Raw genomic sequence first — 19,890 nt, 5'->3', positions numbered from 1 at the left:
GTAATATAATAAAACAAATAGGATGCACCTTCATGGTAATGGTTTGTAGTATAAATTATTTGTGGTTAGTATGAAATATTAATATAATTTGAATAAAGTGTTTAAATTCAATATTAATATGCAAAGTATATTACATTTTATGTCGAAAAGTACATGTATGTTATATCTTATTTTTTTTGAGATGTGATGAGTTTTTATTTAATAAGATAATATTTCTTAAATAGCTTCATGACTTGAGCTTAGATAAAATCAGTTATGTAACTGAATATTCTAATCGAAGTAAATGTTTTCTTTGTCTGAGCCTAAACTAATGATGTATATTTTTATTTCATAGGTAACTTTCAAAATATTATTTCAATTTAACACATCCTATCTCATGGAAAATGTGACCGTCCATTTAAACACAACAAGGTTGGTTTGTATGTGTGCGTGAGGGTATGTGTGTGAGTAATTAGAAAAACAAATAGATTTTAATTTTATAAAAATAATTTCACCCTCTAGTTGGATTAAACCATTTGTTCTGCAGGACATGTTGTAATCACACATCACTGTTATCTGTCAAACTGCATCTAAATCTATTTGGAAGTTGGCAGGCTCTGCTAATTTGAAACTTTTACTGGCTGCCCATCAAGGTCAACTAAATTATTGGACAGACTTAGTTTTATGATACCTTTCAGTAGTCTAATGAATTATATCCAAATCAGTCAAAGTTTCTGAAAGATATAGAACACATCGACTGAAAAAGCAAAAGGGGCCAGGCCCATGTGGCTCAGTGGATTGAGTGTCATCCGGTGGACTGAGAGGTCCCGGTTCCTCGATTCCCAGTCAGGACACAAGCCTGGATTGTGGCTCCATCCCCAGTAGGGGGCAAGCAGGAGGCAGCCAATCGATGTTTCTCTCTCACATTGATGTTTCTATCTCTCTCTCCCTTCCACTCTCTCTAAAAAACTCAATAAAGACCATATTTAAAAAAAGAGAGAGGGAGAAGGTACCCATTGACCATTCTGTGAGACAGAATGCTAGGTTCCTGGTCACTTGGAGGAGGAGTACGTGTAATAATAATGAAAGCTGACACGTTATTTCCTATGTTAAGCATTTTATACTTATGACTCATCAGACATTCATTATCTAATAAACCCCCACTTTTTAGGAGAAAAACCAAGGCACAGAGAGTAGATGGTTGCGAGTGTGTGCATGTACAACAACACTCCCAGAAACTCATCCCAGAACCCGTGTTGCCAACTGTCAAGTTCCTCATCCCTGCTCTTTGAATACAGGGGATCATGAGACACCTGTGTGTGTACCTGTGTGTACACACATGTCTGCATGTGTTTACATAATATATAATTGGAATGATAACTAAAACCAAGGGGATAAATAAGAGTTTAACAAATAATGTGAGCATTGAGTACTTAGCACGCAAAGACCATTACAGTGAAGACAGAAGAATTTAGATTTACTCTCAGTCATGTGACCCTGGCTGTATCTCTTTATAAGATCCTCATCTCTGATAAGTGAGTTCGAATCACCTGTTAAAAACACAGAGGTCCAGGGCCGCAACTTGGACCTACGGAATCCACATTCCTAGGCGAGAAACCCCGTAGCCTGTGCATTCTTAGAATTGACCCCAGGGTTCTTATTATCACCCTGATGGAAGTCAGTGAATCTTCCGGCTGAGTCAGTGTGGTTTTCAACCTAGCTGCTCTTCAGAATCTTCTTGAGACCTTTGAACCACATCCATCGCCACCTCCCTCCTCACCCCATTAAAAATCAAGAATTGAACTCTTTCATGCCTTTATTTGGTAAGCTTCTCTTTCGGTTGCTCAGAAACACCTTTAAACAGCCGGTGGTTGAATGAGTTGTCTGAACGTCCTGTGTGTTTTCTAGTGACAGTGAGGAGCCGCCGGAAACCCTGTTCGACAATGAGGTCAGCATCTCCATCCCCGTCAAATACGAAGCCGGGCTCCAGTTCTCCAGGTAGGAGCAGGCTGCCTGCTGGGGTGGGTGCCTCTCTGCTGATACAGGGGCTCTGACTGCGGTCGCTGGTCCCTGGCCAAGGGCATCAGAACTACCTAGTCACTTATTAGAGAGGCACATGTTCAGGCCTCACCCCAGACCTACCCCTCAGAAACCCTGGGGGAGGAGCCCAGAACCCCGTGTTAAGTAGCCCTCCAGGGATTCTCATGTACTCTGAAGTTGGAGTGCCAGCACCCTAAATAGACTAAAACGTGGAGCGCCAAGGATCCGGCGTCCATCCTCGTGCAAGTGAAGGCCCAGAGCCCTTCGCACAGGTGACGTTCTCAGAGGTCACGCGCATGTCTTGGGCATCGTTCTTATATTTTTTTCTCTCATTGCACGTTTGTCGAGCTGCACAAGGAATGTAAAAAGTGTAAGAATCAGTGTCAAGTTTAGTTTAAAAGTCTTATCACTTTATTTCTTTGTGGTAACAGACCACAAAAATGAGAGGATTATGCATGTAGATTTTGCTTATGTTTCTTAGCCTTTAAATTTTATTAACTATGGTCTATTTTTCTATTTCCACTTCTCTTGGGACATTGACTCTTTTCCCAAGAATTTTTAATTTATTTAAAGTCAAATTTTGGCAAATACTTATGTTTTTTTATTTGTTTTCTCTTGACTGAAGTGCTGCTTAAAAATATGTGTTATATTTTATTCCCTAAGTTCATCCAGAGATCATGAAGAAGTGGTATGGAAAATACTTAATTTTTAAGTTTAGCAGTAAATATAGAACTTTAAATAGTGAAAAGGTAACAATTTTTTAAAAATCTATTTAAAGTTCTATATTTACTGCTAGACTTAAAAATTCAGTATTTCAGCACTATTACAAATACCAAGTTTTAGCCTGGCTATTCATCAAATGTACATGATATTAGCGAATTCATGGAAACTCTTCATTGGGTAACAATGAGCTTTTTATTTGAAAAATGATGCATATTTTAGCATTTTAAGGCCATTTAGGTATCAGTGACTATTGAACTAAATTATATATAATCCACACTTTCCTCAAAGATTTCATTTTAGGCTTCAGGGTAAAAGAGTTGGCCTCGGACTTGAAATCTCTGTAACTGTTTTTTGTGGGGTCCCTGATATGAGGAAAGAGAAAGATGGAAATACAAGTTAAACTCTGTTGTGTTTTATTTTCCCTCTTCCTGTGCACTCTCTCCAGCTCTGCCAGCGAGCACCATGTTTCAATCACGGCCAATGACACAGTTCCCGAAATTATTAATTCTACCGAGGACATTGGAAATGAAATTAATATCTTCTACTTGGTAAGAAATTGCCTTCAAATTAGTATTGTAAGGAGTTATTTATAAATTAATAAATTGCATGGAAGCATTAACAGACATGTTGGTTTAACACTCTGTATATAGCAGCATACTTTTATATATAATTTTACTATTTTAAAATAATTTTATTCAAATTGATCATTATATTTGAAACAATATCAAAGACCTGATGCTCTACTTTCCCAATAATAAGACAAAATTTATTAGAATGATTTCCTAGAAGAAATAAACTATGAAACCAAATAGATACTACCTATAATATTTACATTATTACTATTATTTTTAGTATCACTGAGTGAAGTACTTTTTGAAAAGTAATTACAGCTACTTCAGAAAGGGATTATTTAAAATTGTCTTGGTACTGTTTTTCTTTACTCAACAAATTAATATGTATCATTGCTACTCTGTATGTATTATACTATAACATAAGTTCGCACTACCACCTCTTTAAGGGATGTTTCTTTATCACAATAATTTTCTTTGGGAATTGTCCACGGCAGACTTTTCCTTTCCACTTCAGCAAGTAGTTGTGGCGCTGCGTGGACCTTCATTGGCAGTAGCGCCCACTTACAGACACAGACTCACGTGAATGTCACTCAAGTAATGAGGGTCCACTTCAAATGATGGATTTAAATACAGATTCAAAAGTAGAAAATAATCAACATTATTATAGGTGAAGATGGTCTCAGTCTCTTTGGGAATTGTCAACAACGAAAAAGCAAGTTCTCTTACAAAGTGGAATAAATATATACTCACATGATGCTTCTCATTATGTTTATCTGTGCTCTTTGCCGAAATGCCTATGATAAGCTATACCCTGGGAAGTAACATAAGTGCCAGTCATTCTACTATGGGGATAGATTTTAGAATTCAGACTACCAGGTCTTCCTAGCCCCACCCACTTCCCAGGGTTAGAGAATTCCGCAAACACAAGAAAGGGGGGGGGGGGGGGCGGACAGAAGGGAGAGAGGGGTGGGAAAGAAGACAAAAGGGAAGAAGAGACTTTGAATGTTGTAGATCTTTATACGTAGCCATTTATGAAAACCCAGACTTGAAACAGTTACTCTCAAACTATTATAAATAACGTTGAAATAAATAACATGTTCAGAATATCCCTGTGAATTAATTCTGTTGTATCTCTGATTATTTTGCTAGAGTAAAATCTAAAATTGGAGGAATGGAGCTTTTTAAAATACAAACTCTTTTTAGGTGAGACCCAGTAACTTGACTGCTAGCAATTTACCACAGGAAATTATTAGTGAGTCAAACAAAGATTTATGCTCAGAGCTATTCTTAATAATGTTATTTATGATCATTTAAAAGTGAAAACCTGGGCACAATCTACATGCTTCACACCATGAGCTTGTTTAAATAAATTGCCGCGAAGTTATTCAGTGGTAGCACAGCTATTATAATAGTCCCGAGGGCCCATTTTCAGGGGAAATTCTGATGCTGCTATTTCCCAACTCTGTGAACTTGGAATATCTTTATTCTCATTCTAACCTCGTTTTCTAAATGGATAAAACAGGGTGCTGAGCGAAGGTTAATGCCAACTAAGCCGTCAGAAGCCCCCACAGTGCCCGGAGCATGGCCGCAGTGGGCATTGATGGTGTGCTTGTTATTAAGTGGCTAATAAGTCATAGTCCCAAACGGTCTCTGAGTTTACGAGAAAATGCCAGGCCATAATCCATGTTACATGTGGACACCACGTTTTGTACGTTATAATACAATTGTATATAATTTGCATATATGCAAATGATAAGGGCAGGTAACTTGTACACTGAAGTATCGCAATGCAGTGGAATTCTAGGAAATGTATTTTCTGTTTATTTTCCATATGCTTAAGTGTTTCTGTGGGGAGCACTGTTTTTAACCAGTAATAATAAGTGTTAGTTACAGGATACCTGATTTCTGACTACATATCAGGGCTCGGGTGGCCCAGTGCGGTATGAAGGGGGCATTCGGGGTCCGTGGATGAAAACAGAGGGGATGGAGCTGAAGTCAGTCTGAGTGTCACGGCCTGAATTGCCAATAGCCAGGACACAGCAGCCAGACTGGGGACAGGACTGTGAGACAGGTGGATGGAGGTCTGGTTGCCTATCCGGTGGTGGTGTACCATGTTGGAGCAAGAAATAATCTGCAGAATTAGAGCAGACTGGGGTGAGGTACACAGAGGCATGCTCACCTGTCCGGAGTGGGCCAGCTGCATGCTCTCTCCTTCCCAAAGACTGGGCTGTTGGAGAGGATGATGAGCATTGAAAATTAACTAAGAAACAAATCAATCCTGACATCTCTTGAATCTCGGTCCTATCCTGGGAGTGGAAGGAAGAAGGGCCAGTGTCTGGTTGTGTCTGAGCCCAGGATCGCTGACCATCAAAATCCTGTTTTTTTGCTTGTTTAATTATGCTGGTTCCCTGTATAGTGTCATCAACCATCTGCATTCGGTCTGGGGGTTCAAAACATCACACAGCCTAATCATCAGCAGAGAGCTGACGCCCCACATCAGACAAAAAGGATGCTGTTGAATGAGGAAGAAAGGGTTACATTTCTATTTTTTTCCCTATAGATTAGGAAAAGTGGACACTTCCCAATGCCACAACTTAAGTTGTCCATCTCATTCCCCAACCTGACATCGGATGGCTATCCCGTGCTGTACCCAAGTGGGTGGTCGTCTTCCAACGTAAGTCACCGTGCCGGAGAATTGTGTCTTCGCTGTCAGCTCAGTCGTTACGTATTTAAAGCTTTCTGTCTGCCACCTGCAATAGAGCTTCACCAAAGCAACAGGGAGAGACATTCAGAAACACTTTAAATAATAACGTGCACTCCTTATGCAGTGGATGTATTAGTTCCCTGCATGGTAACAGGCTGCCCCAACCCAGTGGCTGAACATGGCAGGAGTGTGTTCTCTCACAGATCCGGGGGCCTGCCGTCTACAACGAGCCGTCCACAGTGCTGGTTCTCTGGAGGCTCGGGCAGGTGCCTGCCTGCGCTCCCCAGGTCCTGGTGGTGCTGTCGCCCGGCGTCCCCTCCCAGGCGGTGGCATGACCCGGCCTCCGCCGCCTTCCGGGCCTCTCTGTCTCTACAGTAAGCACTGTCCCCAGTGGCGTCAGAGACCCCCAGATCCAGACCCGTCTCCTCTGGAGACCCTTAATGGCAATGAACCTGTTTCCAAACAGGTGACGTTCCCGGGTTCCAGGGGTTAGGACTCGGGCATGTCTTTTTGGGGTCACTATGCAGTCCATTAGAGTAGATTTGAGACAATCAATTTTCTACGTACGCCCGAAATGTTTTTGGCACCTTTAATTTGTTGGAGATGCTCAAACGTGTCAAGAAAGAAACTTCTGAATAGGTGCTGAGCACCAGGGCTGCTGTAAAGCACAGCAGTGTCCCGCGACAGCAGGCAGCACCAACGTCGCAACTGAGCACCAGGGCTGCCGTAAAGCACAGCAGTGTCCCGGGACAGCAGGCAGTACTAATGTTGCACACACGCCCCCACCCCCCCACCCCTGTCCCTAGCACGCTGAGTGGTCTCCACGTAGTTCATCGTTAGGGCTCAGTCCCTAAAACAAACCACAGGTCTCCCTTTAGAGCTTTGTAAAGTTCAGAGTAGTCTCAGAAATGAAGACACAGCCACAGTGTCGTTGGCTTGTAGCATCTAAGTGTTTTTCCAAAGGCAAGGAAAAACCTCTGGCGTTTGCCTCAAATCCCCAAAAGCAGGTTTGTGAGAACCTCCAAAGACTAAAATTGTGCTTTTCCTACTACTTAGGGACCCTTCTTTGTCCTCACTACCCTTTGTCAAGGATGTGAAGAGTCCTGGGGGAGCCAAAGGTGTATGAGATGAAGTCTAGGGGACAGTCCAAAAACAGCCACTTTATAAATGTGCATCTGGGCTGCTCCCGCTCGCTCCCGCGCAGACTCAGTCTTGCCCTTGGCTGACAGACTTCCAGTAGCACTGGATGGATACACACCTGCGGACGACAGTCGCTTTCTTGTTTCGTAAATCATCCTATGAGCCACCACACTGAATGATAAATGCTAACCTTTTTTTCTCAGTAGAGTTTTCATGTTTTGCTCTCTGTATTACAGCAATTTATAAAATTAATACACTTATCGTAAGTGTATCACTTATGTTAAGGATTTTCAACCTTCTCCATCTCAAGGCACACATAAACTAATTGCTAAAATTCTGCGGCACACCAAAATATATATATTTTGCTGATCTGATAAAAAAAATAGGTATGATTTTGATTCATTCACAACAGACGGCTATTGTTGTGTTGGCTGTTGTCATTTTTGTATTTGACGATCTAAGGGGAGAGAGGTCAGTGCCCCTGACCAAGGAGTCAGGTGTTGTAGGGTTGAAAACCGCTGACTGGTGTACCAGTAAGTTCTGCCAGCAAGCTTTGTTTTCCGTTACAACCTCACTGCTCTCTAGGATACTCACAGATGGCACAGAGACGCAGGGGTCACCTGGCGATGGGTGCACATGCCGCACAGGGCGGCTTCCTGCACACCGCGCTTGCGGAGGTGACCTTCCTGTGTGCCAGTGACGGTCCTTCACCGTCTTCATGTTATTGCCCCGAATCACGTTTCCCTCCGACACCTGGCATTGTCTGATGAAAGAAATATTTCCATTTCTCAGAATGCAAACTGCAGACCCGATCACCTGCAGGATCCTCTTGGTATCAACTCCGGGAAGAAAACGATCGTGCTCAAATCTGAAGATCTCAAACGAGGCACAATTCTGGTAAATTGAGGCAACCAGGACAAGCACTAATCTTACCGTGTGCTCTCCCGGTGAACGAATTCAGCGTTGACCTAAAAATAGCTGCCACGGGCTATTTTCAAACTGTCTCTTGTCAAGTGTCAGGTACTAACACCTGCCCCTGGGCGTTCCCACAGGACTGCAGCACCTGTCAGTCGGCTACCATCACGTGCAGCCTGCTTCCGTCCGACGTGAGCCAGGTCAACGTCTCCCTCGTCCTGTGGAAACCGACTTTTATAAAAGTAAGCGGTCGCATGGCTCTGTGAGGGTATTGTGCTCACACACGTCTGTTCTCTACTTGGTATGTGCAGAGCAGAGTACTTCTGTGCAGAGAACACGAGGCTGGAAGTCTCAGAAGTGTGGTCCACGCCTGGCTATTGGGTCTCACCTCCCTTGTCTGTTCCTATCGTCAGGTCCCCTTCCAGATATGTGCCGTTCCAGCCCTTCTTATCCTCGTCTTTGCATCTCGAAAGATGAACACCTACCAAAGTCTGTACTTCCTCTCACGCTTGAGAACTCAGTGCAGAGACGAAGGTTTAGAGAGAGACAGTCCTGGACGCCATGACAAAGAATAGCGCTAGCATATATTATGGGCTCATTGTATTGGATCAGATTATCTGTCTACACCTGCATCTATATAAATCGATAAACACATTTATATAGCATATCTATATATTGGAGGACATTTTTTAACATCTGCTAAAGTCAAATCCGTCTGACAACAAGCTACTTTAGAACTTAATCCATCGTATGTTGTAGTATTTATTTCTCTCATAGAAGTGTTTGGTTAATTATATGAAAATTCTAGATTTGATCCTATTAAGTTGCTGTTTTTGCAAGTCACAAATTGTTGAATATGGGAAATTTCATGTTTAACTGTAAGCAAACTCTTACATACCCCTCATGACCAGAGTGTAGCTCTTTCACAACTAGCTGTACAAAGCTGGGCGGGGGTGAAGGTTCGTGTTGGCTAAGGATACATCTGAATAGAAATTAGTTAGAACACGGATTTCAGTGAGAAATTGAGCGCAGGGATGAAGGGCAGGAGCACAATCACCTCTTGATACCACCAGTTCCATTGGTGTGTTAGCAAAACACTGTTTTTTATCTCGGTAAAAGGGTAGGGGTGAGAGAGGGGGCAAATGTGTGGTGAGAGAAGAAGATTCGACTTTGGGTGACGGACACGCAGCGCCATATACAGAGAGATGGTGTATCACAGAATTGTACACTTGAAACTTCCATAATTCAATGAACTGATGTTACCCCAATCAGTTTAATTAAAAACTGCGTTATTTGGAAACAAAATCAAACTCACAGAGAGTTATACGCACACACACACACACACACACACGCAGTCACACTGCTCAGACAGGACCAGCTGTCACGCGATCAGCGTAACCTGTGGACAGTCACTCCTGTTTGCTTTGCAGGCGCATTTCTCCAACTTCAATCTCACCGTCAGGGCAGAACTTGCGAGTGAAAACACATCCCTGGTGTTGAGTCCCGGCAATCAGAAACGACAGGTAAGCACACCTCTGACTCGAAAACGTGATGCGTTTTCCTGTGAACTTCGAGACGCAGCGTCTCATAGTTGCTGGGAGCCCCCCGGTGTGACTCGTCCTGCTCTGGAAACGCCACCCACTTCACCGAAGCTTCAAATTATGCTCGATCAGCCTCAAGCGTGATTTCAGGCTCCTGCTTCTCTGTAAGACCCTGGGGGAACCATGAGGTCGCAGTTAACATGCCACCTGTGCTAGCGCAGCAAGCGGGTGTGTTTACTTTCACTTGGCTAACAAACAAAGCGGCTGTCCTTCCCGCCTTCGCAGCTGGCATTGTCAACTGCAGCTGACTCAAGAGCAGGTCTGAAGAACAATTCCTTTCCAGAAGTGTCTATGCTCCGTGGGGATGCGTGCACATTTCCAAACGTGTTCTTCATTGAGTCCCTGGGCAATTTGAACTGAAAATGAAGTATTCCCAAGTACAAACGCATGTTGGAGTCCTTGGTAAACATAAAATGGTTGGAGGTTTTCCCTCTTGTCTTGTTATAAAACAAAGCCAAAGTATTTATCATAGACGTGGGTACGTCAGCATGACACCTCTCCTATCGTGGACAAGTTTACTTATCTATTTTTATCCTCACCCGAGGACAGTTTTGCATTTATCTTCAGATAGAGTGGGAGGGAGAGAGGGAGGAAGAGAGAGAGAGAAACATCGACGTGAGAGAGACACATCGACTGGTTGCCACCCACACAACCCCAACCGGGGCAGGGGACAAACTGCAACCGAGGTACGTGCCCTTAGCAGGAACCAAACCTGGGACTCTCTGGTTCATGCGCCGATGTTCTAACCGCTGAGCCAGACCGGCCAGGACTATCACAGACAAGTTTCAATACCCCATGTGGTAGTCAGGAGTCATAAAATTCTATTTGGAAGGTATCTAACATTCAGCTGTGGTTTTGGTTTTTAAATTTCTTATTTCAAATTATTACTTATTTTAAATAATTTAATTGTCAATGACCTTATAAATATTCACCTTTAAAGAATCTATGCATATAATACATGTAATGTTTGCCTACTTTATAAATAGCTCTTAACCTGATAAATGCCAAGTTGTCCCACACAGAGGGAAGCCAACATTTCACCAGTAAGCACCAGAAAAAATGAGTACACATTATATTGGAAAAGAGTACATTGGATTTCTAACTATATTTTGTTAAATTTTTATAATTAGCTTTGTTTTCCCAAAATGTTAGTTTAAAATTCCCCATGGAGCTATTTATTCAACATTTTATCCTACAAAAAAATACACCCGGATTGTTAAAATTCCTCCAAGTGACGGTTGTGTGGTTGTGTGATCTTAGGGAACTCTCCGGTCCCGTCCAGACTTCGGTTCTGTGTCTGCAAGTTGAGAGAATTCTTTCAGCCGTGGTCGGGCTGGGCTCCGGCCGCTCTGGGTTCCTCTGACCGGCTGTGACCTGCCCCAGCGACAGGGCTCGGTCAGCAGCCAGTCCGTGCAGACATCCCCTGTCGGTCTCCGTTCTGACCCTCATCTTCTCCCTAGGTGAAGGGATTGAGATGTTCCCGGTCACAGGCAAACACAGAAACTTGAGCTATTATTAGTCATCAGTATCTACCGTCAATTATTTTTTTTCTCAGGAACCTAAGGGGTGGGACGCAGGGTGGACAGTGTCACCGAGGTCGGGGTGCCACACTGAGGGAGCTGGAGTCGCTGCTACACTCACAGATGTCCACTTCAGGGTTTTCCTTCAGTTAAGACCTAGTTCACAGCTTCTAGGTCAACTGAAGAGTCCGTGGACTATAATGAAAAGCACGTCGGGGTGAATGTATTTGCAAAAATTCACTTCTAGGTACACTTGCGATGTGTGCATTTTCCTGGATGAAAAGTATACCTCAATTTGTAAAAAATAAAATGAATAAAGCACATCAGAATTACATGAAAATAAGACAGTGGTCTCAGGTTTTTATGTCCAAGCCTGTACCAACATCCACCCTAAACTCATGCTGTCGAGATGCGGCACTGACCTCTGGGAACCATCTTTGAAACATATGCTTGGTTCTCCCTGAGTGAAATTCACCCCTACCTCTGAGCACTCTCATTCATAGACAGTTTACTACTTATCTGTACGTTTCTGAAGGAGGAGATGGTAGTTTTTGGTAAAAATGAATTTGACCTGGTTAGAGATTTAGAAGACACGAAAGGCATCTTGAATGTAGACTCCGTGCTCCCTGTATGTCGCCATGAGACCGAGGGCACTGCCTGGCAGGACATCACAGCCCGAGGGAGCTCAGCGTGCGTGCTAACCCTCTCGTTTCCCCATGCCCAGCTTGCAATCCAAATCTCCAAGGACGGGCTCCCGGGCCGCGTGCCGCTGTGGGTGATCCTGCTCAGTGCCTTCGCCGGCCTCCTGCTGCTGATGCTGCTGGTGGTGGCGCTGTGGAAGGTGAGCACCGAGCCCCCCTTCCCTTCTGTCCCCGCTGTCCCCGCAAAGGCGAGAAGAGGCCGTGATGTACCCGTGCTGTGGAATGCGATCCCGCACGGCGATGACACACGTTGGAATAAGGACCGAGGATCGAGAAAAAGAAGAATGTGTGTCTCAGGCACTGTGTGCACATTGATCCTGTTTCTGCCTAAGAAAAAGAAACAGATGTATCCAAAAACCACAGAGGCTCTCTCTAGAGGTGGGAACATTCATGTTAGGTGTGCGCCACTGGAAGTCTTAGATGAAGTGTACATTTCTTTCATAAGCAGAGAAGCATGTGAACTCTCTTATGTAGAAAAAGAAAAGTATGGACTCCCATGTCCATTCAAGAATATATAAGCAATAGAGTTATGGTTAAGATGAGCCTTATCCTAACCACGTATTTCTGTGTGTCTTAAAAATCAAATACTTCTTGAATGTATAAACAAATAGACCACATTTGTGCGATGTTTTGTGCCTGGGTGAGAGATGAGAATTTTATCAGTGCGTCGATGGAGAGGAAATATAGTTTCACGGACTCCTGTTCCAAATCCTCTTGCAAAGCTGGGTCACCTCTGTGTTCTGTCTGGTAGATCCCTGCATTTACCCAGCTGTTTTGCTTAAACTGAGGCCTGCAGATTTTTTGAAACTCTGAACTGTATCATTTTTAAATGAGGCGAACTGAGATGATCGCTTCTAAGATAAATTTAACAGATAATAAAATCCCATAGAAAGTTGAATTCAGTTTTTCCAGTAAAACGTCAAATTGACATTTACCCTATATTTTACGGATTATTTTGTTATATAGCTAAATTATGCTAAAAATACAGATCGCGGATACATATTCCATTTTCATTTTTTCACAGCGTGATGTTCTACTGGTTTCAGGTGTCAGACAATCATACACTTTACACAGTGTCCCCCTGACACTTCCAGTACCCACTGGCCCCATCCGTACTTATTACAGTATTACTGACTGTATTCCCTGTGCTGCACTGTATTCCCTGTGACTGTTCTGTAACTACCACTCTGCGCTTCTCAACCCCTTCACCTTTCCCCCAGTTCCTCAACTCCTCGCCCTTTGTATTCGTTTTTCTAACACCTGAGCAAGAGAATGATCTTTTAATCAAATAGTTTGAGTAACAGATTTCTCTCCCATCTAATCACCAATGGTTCTGACCATTTCTGACTCTAATGATGACCACTTTCCTCTTTTATGGGGTGACTCTTGGAGGAGATGAATAAAGCCATGTTAAAGATGTAGGTCAGCCTGGCTGGTGTGGCTCAGTGGTTGAGCATTGACCCTGCACCAAGAGGTCACCAGTTCGATTCCCGGTCAGGGCACATGCCCAGGTTGTGGGCCCAGTCTCCAGTGAGGGGCATGCAGGAGGCGGCCAATCAATGTTTCTATCTCTCTCTCCCTCTCCCTTCCTCTTTCTCTAAAAAAATCAATAAAGAAAAAAAATTTTTTTTAAAAGATGTAGGTCAGTGGTATGTAGGTCAGTAAACAGAGCCCATAGCTTTAGTCCAGCAAAGTCTCCAGGACAGAATTGTCCCCCATCGCAAACCTTGAGCTCTTCCCTCCTTCACAGGGATCTGTGCTCTGTCTGCAGTACCTGCCTTTGCCACACTGTGGTACCCGAGGCCTGGCTTAGTGGCCTCAGGGTTATACTTGGCTCAGGAATGCCTTCCTCCGTTTATGTCACCTCTGACAGAGAAAGTGTTCTCCTTCTGTGACGCCCGTCAGGGTGGTCTGTTCTGCGCGCTGCACTGCCCGCGTGGTTTCAGAAGAGGAGGAAAGCCAGAGCTGATGTGTGCAGGGGTTCTCTCTGACCCCGTGCCTCCGTTCGAAACAGCCAAATACATTCTGTCCACCTGTTTGCTCATCACCAGTCTGAAAAAGCACAGATATAAAAATGAACACACCCTTCCTTCCAGGAACAGTTTTGTAGATCTTTTTAGGACCCAAACACAGTCGTTTAACAGCCTTTGGACTGTCCTGACCAGTAGGGACAGTCAGTCCAGCCCCCGAGAGGGCGATGCCGCTCCGGGACCCTCGGTGGAAGGGAAGGGGCTGTCACTTACGGAGCGCTGCCCGTATGCCAGGGGCTGTGTGCAGCTTTTCCCCGGAGAAGGGACCGAGACTCTGCCCACAGAGGAACTGAGAAGGCAGACCTTTCCTCTCTCTTAACTTGCTCTCATCCTGACGCCTGAAGTCCTAGCTCTGCCCATTTATTTACTGATCCTAAAGTTTCTTTCCTCATTCAATATGCATATGCCTGCAGGGTGTGGAAGGGGAGCTTTTTGGTCTTTTATACGTTAGTATGCATGTATTCATTCAACATTCATTCCATATTATTGTCATTAGCATGTACTTTATTATTGTCAGTAAGCATTTACCTTCTCTATTTCATCAGACCCCTCCCTATAGGGTTTTGAACTCCAGAAGCATAAATACAATCATTAAACATGAAAAGACAGAAGGTGAAAGCGACAAGGAAGGCCTGGAGCTGGAAACAGACTTGTTTCAGATTCTGGCTAGAACTGCCCCCATCCAGTGAGGGGCTGTAAACTCTGTTGCCCTAATCCCCACACGGATCACCCAGCTCCCACCAGAAGACCAGTGTTAATAGAATGGGTTGGGCGGGGAAGTTTAGACAGCAGAGGTTACGTGTTACAGTAGTGCGCTTGGCATGTGAAAGCAAAGGCTGGTTGAAGAGACGCGGGCAGGAAGGACGAGCACCCTTCGGCACCTGCTTCCTGACGCCTGGTCTGATTCATTCTCCACGCAGGACGGAGGCACACATTAAGGGGCTTGAGGCTTTGTGCATCCAGAACGTTCATATTTGGCTCAGTGGAAAGGGCCCGAGATAGCTAGGTGGACCGGACCCCAAGGAGGTCAAGCGGACCGTTTCTTCATGTTCACTTGCTCTGTTCTCACCCTATCCTCATCTACCACCAACTAGATGCTGGCATTGAGGAAGACATGCCCTGAGTAAAACTTCCCTCATTTCACACTGCATGTTTTTACCATTTATCTCCTGTAGGCCCTCAGTTGTTTGTTACTTTTAAAAATATAGAATTCCCTTTCATAATTGACCATCACTTGGTTATTAACGTGATAGGAAGGTACCGCACTTTCAAAGAATTAACTCATTGTCTTTGCTTGAACTATTATAATCCACTCTCAAATTTGAAAAACATAGACGTGTATATGGACAGATATTTTATAAAACGACTTACTTACGTCTCTAGGACCCTTAATTTTTTTAAATACCCATTTTAGATTAGATGACTGCAAAGGTCGAGTCCAGCCCCATTCTCATTTTTGTTATTCTGTATAATAGAAAATGAATAAATAAAACACATCATTTTTATGATGCCTGGATCATAAAGCATAATGAAAAATAGACACATTCATGCCTATGTGAATTTTTTTATATTCTCAATGACTTAACTTTTATATCCCAATGATATAGGGTATTTTTCAAGGGGCTGTGCATGCCAAGCCTATATATACAGATATTTTGACACTGTATATGATTTGACGTTAATCCAGACAACTCAGAAATCTCACCAACCCTTTAGCCGCAGTGAACCTCCCATATTCCCCATCAACTCTAATGACCTCAATGTATGATCATTAGTTATTTGATGGAAATTTCTTTGCCACACCCCTGGAAAAGAGGGGTGTGATGGCAAAGGAGAGACCGTGCCAGCTAACTGCAGTTGGTATGTGTCCCAAAATATTTCCCCAGAGCCCTTTTATTTAGTTTACTGTATGCACTAGTTTTTACTAGGAGATGATATATTCAGCTAACGAAAAGGTTAAAAATGAATTTACAATTTGATAATGTCATATCTTGACATTCAATATTTCTTTATAGGTCAACAACAACAACAACAACTTCTCAGAAATAATTATGTTAAGTATTTGTATGCCTAGAATTGTTAACATATTATTAAATTAATTCATATTCAAGGAGATTAGTATTTATTACTTCAGTTCAGGCTATTAATTGTGTTATGTTTGGTATTCTCTCAACAGATTGGATTCTTCAAAAGACCACTAAAGAAGAAAATGGAGAAATGAAATATTTTACGAGAGAAAAAATAATTAATGATCTATTCTCAGGTTTGCCTCAAATATGTGACAAGAAATTTATAAATATGATGAAGACAGTCACATAAATTTATATAATCTATCAGGGTTAATCACTTGGGAAGTGAGAGATCAAGATCCTAAAACAATACCATATGTATTTTATAAAATGATAAAAATATTTTAAAATAATTACTCACTTTTGTTGAGTATTTAAGAAAAATTGGTGTTTTTAAAGATGAAGAGTAACCTGTACAAATATATTTATATATTAAATTACCATTCAAAGTATTTAAGGAATTCATAGAAAGATTTTTATGATCATTGAAGCATTTACGTCCAGAACAATTTAAATTAAGCTTTTTCTATTAATTCCTAATCAATATCCACTCAACAAGATGGTCAACATTTGTAAATGCTAAGAAAGAAATTACCTGAAACAGATAACTTTCCTCTATTCAAATGAGAAAAACTTCCTGGGTAGAGTCTATAATGGACCTAAATAGAATCAAAGCACAGAGAATAATACAGTAAATATTTTTGTGTTGGATTCAATACTTGGAAGATTTTCTTTCCAAAGTGTTTGGAAAATAGTGCATTTGAGCTGAAACTCTATCTATGATGGAAAGTCAAGAAAGACTTCTTTAAAACCAAGTGCACCAATGGACTACTTTAAGGTTTTACAAAACATGCTTAATTTTGATATTGAGCTCTAAAGCTCACAATTCTTTTATACTGAAAAAAACAAAAACAAAACACAAACACAAACACACAAAATAACACGGAGGGCAGCTTTGTGTCATAAGGGTGACTTGTTATGACCAGCCACGTTGCTTGTGGGATGTGTTCAGGTGGATTCTGATGGGACGTCACAGCGTAAATAAATGCCACCGACGTGCTGGGCGCCTTCTTTGGGCCGCTTCTGAATGCCCGACGTCCTGGGATGGAACCGAAAAAGCAGGAGTTTTCTCAGCTCCTCGGTACATGGTTCATTCCAACCCTCAAGCTGTGAGTGTACGTGTATTTTAATTCTTCGAAGGAATTTAACTTCTCAAACACACCTCTTATTTTTATGAAAAGGCAGGATTCCATTTCAGTCTTGCCTTTTACGAGAAGCCACTGCTGATCGAGTGGATATTTAAATTGAACTCCAGAAATGTACTCTGAAGGGTTTCAGGTTTGAGACCTCACACCTGCAGAAAGCGACCATCACGCCCTGGTGTGTGCTTCTTCGTTCTCGAAGTAAGCGTCCCGGTGCCTTGGACTCCCTTGCAACGGGAGCCCCGGGGCTGCACTTCCGAGGACAGTGACAGTGAATGTACAGTGGCCGCACGTGTGAACTACTGCCTGAACACTCTGCTACTCCCCCGACGCCGCCTCCTCTCCGTCCCACCGACTGCCGCACCTGTACCCGTCCACCAAGCCCTGAGCTCTGCTTTGCTCAAAGAGCCTCAAGTCAACGAAGAAACAAAGTGCCCTGGATTTCTTTTATTAAGAACTGGTTTCCAAGGAATCACCTGAGGACACAGAACCTGCGCACCCGCTGGCGCGCCACAGAGCCGTCTGAGATCCCGATGGTCCAAGCCACGCAGCTGGGGGCACCGTGGACACCCGTCGCCAGGGGAAAGGCTGGACCCTCCCAGAGAGCTGGTCTCCTCTTGTGCAGAACCACCCGCCTTGGACTCTCCTTCATCCCTGCTATCCATCGCCAGGTGCAGGGATCATTCTTTCCACCCAACACAACTTTCTTTGTCCAGCGAAACTCAGGCCTCTGATTCCGAGTCACCACGTCGCACAACCCCAGGGCACCGCCTGCTCAGCGGCTCGGCCGGGATCTCAGCACCTCTGCAGGAATCAATGGACGGAGGACACAAAATTCACACGCCATGCATGTGACCAGGCAAAGCCGTCCCTGACCCCGGAGCCCCTGACCCCGGAGTCTCTGACCCAGGATCGCTCACGCTTAAACTAAACACGCTGCCCATGCCAGGGGGCGTGGACGTGATGGTGGCTGAATTTTTTTAGAAAACAGAGAAAGAACTGTTGGGCCCGATCAAATAGCTACTTATAAACCTGGCATGGGTGTCAGCACATGCCATTTCCGGTTTTGCAGTAGAATATGTAATTAACCTGAAACCCCATTTCCCTAACGTGATAATTTGTTGAGGTGTATGTGTGTCTCTGTATGTGTGTGCATGTTTGTGTATATAAATACATGGACACAAAGACACACATTTAATACAAAATACCTCAGTGACACCAAATGACAGTTTACAAAAAATAAACACAGACAAGCTGCACCAAAAGACAAGTTTGACTCATCCATGTTACAGATAGTTTTCATTTTCATTAACATTTAACTGGAGCATTAGCTCTGCCACTAACGCAGGCAAATGCAGAGGCTTTGGTTAAAAATACAAAGCAATAGATGTCCCAAATTATCTTTGTCCAAGTATTCTAAAACAGCCAATGATTAAGAAATATACTGGACTTTATCATCTTACTTTAAGATATTTAAGAAGAAAAGTAGGTGAAATTTAAGCCTATTTATTAACATTTGGCTAAATTAAATTGCAAAAATACTTTCTTTTTTGAACTTTGGTATTTTTTTTTAATTGACTATTGCTTCCCCTGGGAACTGAACTCTGTGTGAGGTCCCTTCCTGATCAAATGTACAGTGGTTTATTGGTACATCATTTAACAACTCTGTCTCCAAAGGGAAAAGATTTCTGATTTGCATTATTGTTGTTTCCTTGTTCTGAATAGTCTTGACAAGGGCACTTTCAATGTACCAACGTAATCCTAACTGGCTTGCAAAATTCCTGAAAATTCCTGTCATCTCTCATGAACCTGTATGAGCGATCTTCAGCACATTATTGAATCATGTGATGATAGATAGATAGATGATAGATATAACATGTTGTACATATATACATATGCAAACACACAATATAGTTATATTTTAAGTGATGCTTAACCTACTGATCTCAAGCCCAGCAGACATAATGCCGCACAGTGCCCTGTTCTTCCATTGTGATTCCTGAAATTACACCCTCCCCGTCGTAGTAACAGAATGAGATGAGCTTGCGGGACAGCTGGAAGCCAGCCCGTGTGAAATCCGAGCCGCACGGCCACGAAGAAGCCCCTTGGGAACGCACACCCTGGCGCTATATGGTGGACGGTCCTTTTGTGTGAATGTTTTTAACTTCTCTGACTCAGTTTGAACGTCAGTGAGCCGGTGGATCCAATGTGTTCATTGTTTTTCTCTGAGTAATTTGTAGATTCACAGACAATTTAATCTTCGAATGTTTTCTGCTATAGTGTTCTTGAACCGCGGCCGTGGAAGGAGAGATATTTTGCAAAATTTGATGCTTACTCAGCCATAATGTCACCTGTAAATGCACATAGCTCTATGTCCTCTGTTCCTTCGATGAGACCAGTGCATGCCTAGGCCGCACCGGAAGACCAACATCGGCCCTGAAGCCAGGCAGCTACCCTGTGCCTCAGTGGGACTGGGTTGTGGTGGAGGCTGTGGGAAGCCTGGCCCTGCTCTCTCTCAGCATCCCTGCCCCCCTGCCCCAGGGCCCCCAAGGACCACAGCCACAGAGTGAACGTACGGCCACCCACCCCTTTCCACACACGGAGCTTCATACACAATAGTCTTTGTCAGACATTATGATGTGCTTCGTGGGACTTAACGGTCTTGCTTTGCAAAACATTGAGAAAACACCCCGC

General features: G+C 43.2%; 1 protein-coding gene across 1 annotated transcript in view; it reads left to right on the top strand.

Annotated features, from left to right (window-relative positions):
• ITGA1 (integrin subunit alpha 1) overlaps positions 1–16,258 on the top strand; it is a 150,776-nt gene extending 134,518 nt beyond the window's left edge. Inside the window, exons 21-29 of the mRNA XM_036280385.1 lie at positions 335–411; positions 1,888–1,977; positions 3,188–3,290; positions 5,875–5,988; positions 7,951–8,055; positions 8,211–8,315; positions 9,504–9,596; positions 11,919–12,035; positions 16,102–16,258. Coding sequence (XP_036136278.1) covers positions 335–411; positions 1,888–1,977; positions 3,188–3,290; positions 5,875–5,988; positions 7,951–8,055; positions 8,211–8,315; positions 9,504–9,596; positions 11,919–12,035; positions 16,102–16,146 — 849 coding nt within the window. The 3' untranslated portion in view covers positions 16,147–16,258. The remainder of the gene's footprint in view (positions 1–334; positions 412–1,887; positions 1,978–3,187; positions 3,291–5,874; positions 5,989–7,950; positions 8,056–8,210; positions 8,316–9,503; positions 9,597–11,918; positions 12,036–16,101) is intronic.
• The last annotated feature ends 3,632 nt before the right edge of the window (positions 16,259–19,890 follow it).

Source organism: Molossus molossus, unplaced genomic scaffold, assembly GCF_014108415.1.
Source record: "Molossus molossus isolate mMolMol1 unplaced genomic scaffold, mMolMol1.p scaffold_m16_p_3, whole genome shotgun sequence".
Classification (NCBI taxonomy): Eukaryota; Metazoa; Chordata; class Mammalia; order Chiroptera; family Molossidae; genus Molossus; species Molossus molossus.
Note: the sequence above shows the minus strand (reverse complement) of the source record. Positions and strands in the feature narration are given on the sequence as shown.